Source organism: Aotus nancymaae, unplaced genomic scaffold, assembly GCF_030222135.1.
Source record: "Aotus nancymaae isolate 86718 unplaced genomic scaffold, 86718_ANA_hifiasm-v0.15.2.pri h1tg000012l, whole genome shotgun sequence".
NCBI lineage: Eukaryota > Metazoa > Chordata > Mammalia > Primates > Aotidae > Aotus > Aotus nancymaae.
The window spans coordinates 49,162,005-49,171,039 of NW_026988423.1; the positions used below are offsets into that span (position 1 = coordinate 49,162,005).

The 9,035-nt window shown below is 56.8% G+C and overlaps 1 protein-coding gene across 1 annotated transcript; it reads left to right on the forward strand.

Moving 5' to 3' along the window:
* Window positions 1-1,814: 1,814 nt before the first annotated feature.
* On the forward strand, window positions 1,815-7,772 carry LOC105714885 (uroplakin-3b-like protein 1). Its single transcript, XM_012449010.1, has 6 exons — window positions 1,815-1,926; window positions 3,901-4,053; window positions 4,257-4,476; window positions 5,297-5,373; window positions 5,643-5,763; window positions 7,442-7,772. The coding sequence occupies exons 1-6, from the start codon at window positions 1,815-1,817 to the stop codon at window positions 7,548-7,550; spliced, it is 792 nt and encodes a 263-aa protein (XP_012304433.1). The 3' UTR covers window positions 7,551-7,772.
* Window positions 7,773-9,035: the final 1,263 nt, after the last annotated feature.

Genomic DNA, 9,035 nt, shown 5'->3' on the forward strand with positions numbered 1-9,035 from the left:
TCAAGAGGCTGAGGCAGGAGAATCGCTTGAACCTGGGAGGCGGAGGTGGCTGTGAGCTGAGATTGTGACAGTGTACTTCAGTCTAGGAAACAAAGTGAGACTCTGTCTCAAAACAAACAAAAAAACAAAAAAGTAGCTGCACATGATGCCTCATGCCTGCAGTCCCGGCTACTAGGGAGGCTGAGGTGGGAGGATCGCTGAGCCTGGGAGGTCAAGGCTGCAAGGTGCTGTGATCACACCACTGCACTCCAGCCTGGGCAACAGAGTGAGACCCTGTCTCAAAAAAATAATAATATAATAAATAAAAGAGACCCCAGATAGCTTCCTTGACCCCTTCCCCCATGTGAGGACACAGCTAGAAGGCACTCTACAAATCAGCGGACACCAACTCTTCCTAGGTCTTTTTTTCTTTTTTCTTTTTGAGACAGAGCTTCACACTATCACCCAGGCTGGAGTGCAGTGGTACGATCTCGGCTCACTGCAACCTCAACCTCCCGGGTTCAAGAGATTCTCCTGCCTCAGCCTCCCAAGCTGCTGAGACTACAGGTGCCCAATACCATGCCCAGCTAAATTTTGTATTTTTAGTAGAGATGGGGTTTCACCATGTTGGCCAAGCTGGTCTTGAACTCCTGACCTCGTGATCCGCCCACCTCGGCCTCCCAAAGTGCTGGGATTACAGGCATGAGCCACGGCTCCTGGCCTTTTTTGTTTGTTTTGAGATAGAATCTTACTCTGTTGCCCAGGCTGGAGTGCAGTGGTGTGATCTCAGTTCACCTCAGCCTCCCCATCCCCAGTGATTCTCATGCTTCAACCTCCCAAGTAGCTGGGATTACAGGTGCACGCCCCTTGCCCTACTAATTTTTGTATTGTTAGTAGAGACAGGGTTTCACCATGTTGGCCAGGCTGGTCTGGAATCCCTGACCTCAAGTGATCCTCCTGTCTCAACCTCCCAAAGTGCTGGGATTACAGGCATGAGCCACCATGCCTGGCCTCTTCTCATGTCTTAATCTTAGACTTATCAGCCTCTACAACTGTGAGAAATAAATGTCTGTTGTTTTTAAGCCACTCAGGCTCTGGTGCTTTGTTATCACTGCCTGAATGAACCAAGACTGTGAGCCTGGGAGGTCAAGTCTGCAGTGAGCTATGATCGCATCACTGCACTCCAGCCTGGGCAACAGAGTGAGACCCTGTCTCAGAAAATAATAATAATAATAAGTACGTAAGTAAAAAGGACTCCAGGGAGCTTCCTTGACCAGCATTCTCTATGAACCCAAAATAGACACACCGTCTTTTTTTTTGTTTTGTTTTGTTTTGTTTTGTTTTCGAGACAGAGTCTCGCTCTGTCACCCAGGCTGGAGGGTGGTGGTGCCATCTTGGCTCACTGCAGCCTCAACCTCCCAGGCTCAAGCGGTCCTCCCACCTCAGGTCCTAAAGGAAGAGTCGCCAGGTTGGGGACTGTTTGCACGAGGAGATCCACGAGGCAGCCAGCCGAAGCGGGATTGCCCCTGGGGCAGCCTGGACCTGGGGACTGCCTCCTCCTTCCTCAGCCCCTCCCTGGCCAGGTGCTCCTGGGGTAGGGTGGGGAGTCCAGGCTTGTCTTGCAACTGATTGTTCTCTTTGGACCCCTCCCTGGCGGTGCCAGATTCACTGGGCCGGCAGATTCTGCCCCCAAACCTGTCCAACCAGTTGTTTGGGAAGAGGGGGTACCTGGGAGGGGCATCCGGAGGTGCCAGAAACAGCCTCCCCTAGCCCAGCACGGACTACAGACAGGGGCGCCTCCGGGACTTTGGCACTGCAGACGGATGGACAGACAGATGGACAACAGCCAGAGGCTTGGCCCGGCCATGGGGCTCTCTGAGGGACAGTGCCAACTGCTCATGTCGCTGTTGCTGCTACTGACCCGTGTCCAGCCTGGGACGGGCGTGGGTGAGTAAGGGCGGGGGTGGGCACGGGGTACCCCCTGCATCTCAGGCTGCAGGACAGACCCCAGACCTTGCCTTGTTGCCAGATTCTCACACGTGGCTCACTGCCTCCTTTCCTGAGGAGAGGTTTAAAGAAGCCCAGGAGAATTCGTACCCGCAGGAAGCGCTGGCAAGTCCAGCCTGGGCAATGTAGCAAGACCCCATTTCTAAAAAAGATTTTTGTTTTGAATTAGCTGGGTGTGGTGGAATGCACCTGTAATCCCAGCTACTTGGGAGACTGAGGCGGGAGGATGGCTTGAGCCCATGCAGTGAGCTCCGCCACTGCTCTCCAGCCTGGGCCAAACAGCAAGATTCTGTCTCAAAAAAGAAAACAAAGGAGGGAGGGAGGGAGGAAGAGAGAGAGAGAGAGAAAGAAAGACAAGAAGGAAAGAAAGAAAGAGAGAAAGAAAAGAAGGAAAGAAGGAAGAGAGAGAGGCCGGGCACGGTGGCTCACGTGTGTAATCTCAGCAGTTTGGGAGGCCGAGGCAGGTAGATCACAAGGTCAGCAGATCAAGACCATCCTGGTCAATATGGTGAAACCCCGTTTCTACTAAAAATGCAAAAATTAGCTGGGTGGGGTGGGCGGAGCCTGTAGTCCCAGCTACTCGGGAGACTGAGGCAGGAGAATCTCTTGAACTCGGGAGGTGGGAGTTGCAGTGAGCTGAGGTCACACCACTGCACTCCAGCCTAGGCAGCAGAGTGAGACTCCGTCAAAAACAAAAAAAAAAAGAAAGAGAGAGAGAGAAAAGAAAAGAAAGAAAAAAACTGGAGAGGCTGAGAGATACAATCCTCCAATCTCTGCCCCCACCAATCTCTGCCTGCTCCACTTCTCTTTCCAAACATTAAGTGCCTACTGCATGCAGAGTGCCCTGGGCTTCAGAGCTAGGACTGAGAGCTCTTAAGAAAGGAATCATGACAGCCGCCCCCAAGGAAGACTCTAGCCTGAATCTTTAGAATTGAGTTGAATTCAACGGAAATGAATTGAATTGAACTGAACTGAACACAACAGAGGCAGCTGCCGGAGACGTGCATAGAAGTCCACTCCATCCTTCTGCTTCTCCTGGACCATATTTGGGGCTGGGGAGAGGAGGGGGACTGGGGTCCTGCTCCTGCCTAGGAGGCTCAGGGAGAAGCTGGGGAGGTGTGAGCTCTCCAACCAGCAAGGCTGGAGACAAGCCAAGTTGCTGATCCTGAGTCCCCTTTAGTGTACAGACCTGGGATGCTTGTCCTCGTCTCTCGCCCTTCCCTGGGGAGGGGCGGTGGGAGTCTGAGAGGGGGACCCGGTCCTGAAGGCGAAGATGCCTTAGGGCCGTGACGGAGGCAGCAGAGAACCGGACGTGGAGGAGAGGACATTCTAGACTCAGAACCAAGCCCTGGCTTCAAAGCCTCCGGACCCTCTGGGCAGTCCGTATCCCACCCAGCCTGGGGTCTCAGCCAAGGGGCCCTTCCCATGCCACCCCCCCAATGCCTGCCAAGTCACACATCCTCTCATCAAGCCAAACAACCTAGATCGTGTGGGTGGAACTGGAGGGGCTTCAGATGGAGGTCACTGGGCATGTGAGGAGCAGAGTTCAGTCAGGTTCAGGCTGCCCCCAAATTCCATTTGCATCCCAACATGGCCCGGCCCGGGAGAACTATGCCTATCGCTGGGGTGGGGCTTCGAGGCCACCATTGTCCTAGACCTCCCACAGTGCCCACCCCTAGGAGAGTCCTAAGAGAGGGGCCAGGGGCTGGACTCAGACCTCCCACTCATGCCAATGGGACATAGAGTTGCCGGGGAAGCTTCCAGGTTCATGCCGGACCTGACCTCCCAGGAAGTGCCCCTAACCTGGGGCTCCCAAGTTAAGTCTGGATCTGGGCCAGGGGAGACCAGAGCTGGTGGGGGCTTGGTTACCCCATTGGGCCTCTTCTCTCTGCCCTCCCCTTCCAACTGCCCCAGAGCGCATCCACTACGTGCCCCAGCTCTCAAAGGACACCCTGGCAGGGAGGCTCACCCAGTCCACCTTCACACTGGAGCAGCCTCTGGGCCAGTTCGGCGGCCACAACATCTCGGACGTGGACACCATCTGGCTGGTGGTGGCCCTCAGTAATGGTGGGTGCTGCTGGGGCCGGGCCTCGGTTTTTCCCTCTGTGAAATGGGCCTGCAGGCCTGAGAGCAGCAGCGGGGAGGTGTGTTGTGGGGAGATGCAGCGAGCATGTGCTGCAGGGGATGGGGCCGGGGAGGGCTGTCAGGGCTGGTGTGGTGAGGGTGGGATCCTGCCTGTGTGCCTGGTCTGACCACAGTGCCACTTTTAGCCACCCAGAGCTTCACCGCCCCACAGACAAACCAGGACATCCCTGTTCCTGCCAACTTCTCCCAGAGGGGCTACTATCTCACGATGGGGGCCAGCCAGGCACTGTACCAGGGCGGCCAGGCCAGCAGCCAGCTCCGTGTCCTCCGTGTCGGCAATGATACCCGCTGCCTGCCGACAAAACCTGGCTGCAACCATCCCCTGCCCGGCCCGGGCCCCTACAGGTGAGCAGCTCTGCCAGGCCCTGGCTGCTCCTGCCGGCACCGAAGCCGGAGCCTGGGGCAGCTCCTAGGAGGCTCTCCGGGGCTCCAGAAGTGGCTGGGTCCCCTGCTCCAGCGCAGCCAAAGGGAAGAGGAGGCAGCAGGCAGGGGCTGGGGAGGCCTTCAGGAATTACGTGAATTCTTCTTCTTTTTTTTTTTTTTGAGATGGAGTCTTGCTCTGTCACCCAGGCTGGAGTACAGTGGTGTGATCTCAGCTCACTGCAACCTCCACCTCCCAGGTTCAAGAGATATTCCAACCTATCTCATGAGTAGCTGGAATTACAGGCATCTGCCACCACACCCAGCTAATTTTTGTATTTTTAGTAGAGACGGGGTTTCACCATGTTGGCCAGGCTGGTCTCGAACTCCTGGCCTCAAGTGATCTGCCTGCCTCGGCCTCCCAAAGTGCTGGGATTATAGGCGTGAGCCACCATGTCCGGCCTCTTCTGCTTTTCTTGTGCTGAAGGTTCCTCTCCTCCAGCCCAGTCCCCACGGGCCCAGTGGACCACTCAGGTGGCATCTCTCCATCCAGATGGCATTCCCGGGCAGGGGCTCCCTGTTCAGTTCTGAGAGATCTAATACCCGCCCCCTACCTTTCCCAAATGAGGACACAGAAGCCCAGAGGGGGGGAGGGGCACTCCCACTGTCACACCGAGATTCAAACCCATTCTGCTGGGCTCTTTAGCCCCAGCCTCCAGCCCCCTCCCGAGACTCCAGGCACCAAGGCCTGATGGTTTCAGGACTCCGGGGGACCACCATGCCCAACGCTGGGTCTCCCATTCAGGGTGAAGTTCCTGGTGATGAATGACAGAGGACCCGTGGCCGAGACCGAGTGGTCCAACGACACCCGCCTGCAGCAAGGTAGGGGCCAGTGGCTGGGGTCAAACTGTAGGGGCAGGGGCCGGGGGCCTGGGGGCCCCGGAGGACAGGATGGGCTGGGGGAACAGGTCAGCCCACTACACAATCAGAGGCACCGCGACCATCCTATCAGCAGGCGCCCCTCCCCCAGGCCTGGGCGGTGGTGGTGGAGGTCGGGAAGTGATTGGTCTAGATTCTGCCCAAGGGCCCCTTCAGGTCGGTTAAAAATTTCTTTCCCCGCCCACTGGTGCCGCCCCCATCACCGCCCTCAGCCCAGGAACTTCGGGCCGTCCGCGGCCCCCAGAGCCCAGGCACGGTGGTCATCATCGCCATCCTGTCTGTCCTCCTGGCACTCCTCCTCACGGCCCTCCTGGCTGTGCTCATCTACACCTGGTGAGTGGACCCGGCTCAGACCACCCAAGCCCCTTGGAGGGGGCGGGGCGCTTGGCTATTAACCCCTTCCTCTCTAGCTCCTCCCCGCCCGCCTCTTGCCCACCTTCCAAGTGGGCACTGTGCACCCCCTGGTGACAGTATCTGGGATTGCAAGTGGAGGCGGCCTGCAGACGCCCCAGTGTGGGGGGGAGACGCCCCAGGTGGAGGTGAATTGGTTTCAGGCCAAGCTCTGGGCATCGCCTCAAGACGTCATACAAGTGGGGTGCGTTGGCTCACGCCTGTAATTCCGGCAGTTTGGGAGGCTGAGGCGGGTGGATCACCTGAGGCCAGGAGTTCAAGACCAGCCTGGCCAACATGGTGAAACCCCATCTCTACTAAAAATACAAAAAATTAGCCAGGCGTGGTGGTGGGTGCCTGTGATCACAGCTACTCAGGAGGCTGAGGCAGGAGAATGGCTTGAACCTAGGAGGTGGAGGTTGCAGTGAGTTGTTATACCACTGTACTCCAGCCTGGGCAACAGTGAGACTCCATCTAAAAAAAAAAGAAAAAAAGGGGGAGACTGGGAGAGATGGCTCATGCCTGTAATCCCAACAGTTTGGGAGGCCAAGGTGGGTGGATCACCTGAGGTCCAGAGTTCGAGACCAGCCTGGCCAACATGGTGAAACCCCGTCTCTACTAAAAATACAAAAATTAGCCGGGTGTGGTGGCACGCACCAGTAATCCCAGGTACTTGGGAGGGTAAGACAGGGGAATTGATTGAACCCGGGAGGCAGAGGTTGCACTGAGCCGAGATCACACCCCTGCACTCCAGCTTGGGGGAAAAAAATTGAAACTTCATCTCAAAAAAAAAAAAAAAAGGTGTCATACAGAGCTCAGGTGCCTGAACCTGGGGCACAGAGGGTGTCCACAGGCTTCCTTGAGGAAAGAGGAGACCTAGCTCTGGTGGGATTTGGGGAAAAGGGGGAGAGGGGTGACTCTAGGAAGGGGGTGGCAGAGAGGTGGGGAGGCATGGGGACTTCTGGGGCAGGAGGGGGGCCCAGATGCCCAGCTGAGGAACTGGGCTGTATCCTGCAGCCTGTGGGAGCCGGTGGTGGGTTTTGATCAGGGGAGACAGGCAGATGATGTTTTTTATTTTTTTTTTGAGACAGAGTTTCGTTCTTGTTACCCAAGCCAGAGTGCAATCACACGATCTCCACTCACCACAACCTCTGCCTCTTGGGTTCAAGCAATTCCCCTGCCTCAGCCTCCGGAGTAGCTGGGATTACAGGCGTGTGCCACCACGCCTGGATAATTTTTTATATTTTTAGTAGAAACGGGGTTTCACTATGTTGGCCAGGCTGGTCTCAAACTCTTGACCTCAGGTGATCTGCCGGCCTCAGTCTCCCAAAGGGCTGGGATTACAGGCGTGAGCCACCTCACCCAGCCAGGCGGATAATATTTGAGCAGGATCCTGGGGTGTGGAGGGTGGAGGGGGAGAGTGGTGGGGAGCAGGAGGGAGGAGCTACATTTGTGAGGTTTGGAGAAATTGCCTCGGTCCCTTTGGTTAATTCCACCCAGCCAGTGGAGCCTCAGTTTCCCCTATGCGATGGGTGGGAGCATGCTAGCTAATGGCTATGGGAGCTCGACCAGAGCCTTTCTTCACCATCCATCATCTCTCCCTCTCTCCTCCCCTCCCAAGCTTCAACAGCTGCAGGAGCACGTCCCTATCAGGCCCAGAGAAGACAGAGAGTGTGAGAAGGTACACCACACACCACACGTTCAGCACTCCGGCCGAGGGGTCTTCCTGAGGGGTTCCAGGGCAGCCCATGTGCCCCTCCGCCTCCTCCCTGGCCCAGGCTGCAGAGCCTGGGCTGGGACAGGCCCTGACGCTTCTGGACCCTGAGAGGGATTAATTCTAGATGAGGGGCGGGGGTGGGTGTCCTAAGCCCAAAGCTTGCACCAGTCTCTATCAGAAATAAATGTCCCCGATACCTCCCTGCCTGCCTGTGACATGGTACACCTGGGCAGTCTTTCTGGACCACTACCCCTGGCTCCTTCTCCTTGGGGAGGTCCATAAGGGCATGTAGGACCAGGATGAGGCTCAGGATCCCAGGGAAGTTGTCACCTGGGGCAGGACAGGTCTCTGCCAGCCTCACTGTCCCTGATGATAAATCACGCAACATTTGTCATCAGGATTCCCGCTCAGTGCTCGGACGCCAGGGGCCAGAGAGGTCTGAGGCCAGATGCTGCCCTCAAGATGCCCACTGCTGTGGGGGGAGGAGAGTGACACTACCACATTCGAGAGGAGGAGAGGACACAGTTGTCAGGGAGATGGACTGTTTGAGCTTCAGAGGCGGCATCTTGCGGAGGGGTGGCTTTGAAGAAGGAGCAGGACACCTGGGCCAGGCAGACCTTGGGAGGGTGCCAGGCAGGAGTGGCCACGTGTTGCTGATGGGCAGGTGGGGAGGGTGAGGGATGGAGAGGAGGCGGGGAGACACCCTGTGCCACGTGGAGAGGCCCTGCCCTCTGGGGCAAGAGGTCAGGGAGGAGGGTGCTGGCTGGGTTCCCAGGCACCTGCCCCTGGGAGGTGCAAATGGCCCTAATGGGGTTATTAGGTGGAGCAGAGGCATCCGGTTCCTGCTGTGGAGGAAACGCTCCTTGAAGACACCAGGCTGGGAGAGGCAGGCAGGGGAGGGGGCAGACAGGCTGTCAACCTCTGTGAGATAAGCCCTGGCCTCTCCAGAACCTTTTCAGAACAGCTATGAGTCCCGACCCTGGGGCTGGGTGACCCAAGACAGATCACTTACCCTCTCTGGGTCTCAGTTTCCCCTTACATAAAAAGCAATGGTTAAGCCAGGCACAGGTGGCTCATATCTGTAATCCTCGGGCTTTGGGAGGCCGAGGTGGGGATTGCTTGAGGCCAGGAGTTCAAGTCCAGCCTGGGCAACATGGCAACACTCCATCTCTACAAAATATAATTACAGCCAGGCACAGTGTCACTTGCCTGTAGTCCCAGCTACTCGGGAGGCTGAAAGCTAGTGGATCGCTTGAGCCCAGGAGTTCTGGGCTGTAGTGCGCTATGCCGATCGGGTGTCCGCACTAAGTTCGGCATCAATATGGTGACCTCCCGGGAACGGGGGACCACCAGGTTGCCTAAGGAGCAGTGAACCAGCCCAGGTTGGAAACGGAGCAGGTCAAAACTCCCGTGCTGATCAGTAGTGGGATCGCGCCTGTGAATAGCCACTGCGCTCCAGCCTGGGCAACATAGCAAGACCCCATTTCTAAAAAAAAAA

Excerpts from the sequence above, each read along its gene's own strand:
- LOC105714885 (XM_012449010.1), top strand. The coding sequence starts at position 1,815 with ATGGACAACAGCCAGAGGCTTGGCCCGGCCATGGGGCTCTCTGAGGGA. Across the intron at positions 4,054-4,256 it reads GGTGGTGGCCCTCAGTAATG|CCACCCAGAGCTTCACCGCC; the intron begins GTGGGTGCTGCT and ends TGCCACTTTTAG. Across the intron at positions 4,477-5,296 it reads CCCGGCCCGGGCCCCTACAG|GGTGAAGTTCCTGGTGATGA; the intron begins GTGAGCAGCTCT and ends TCTCCCATTCAG.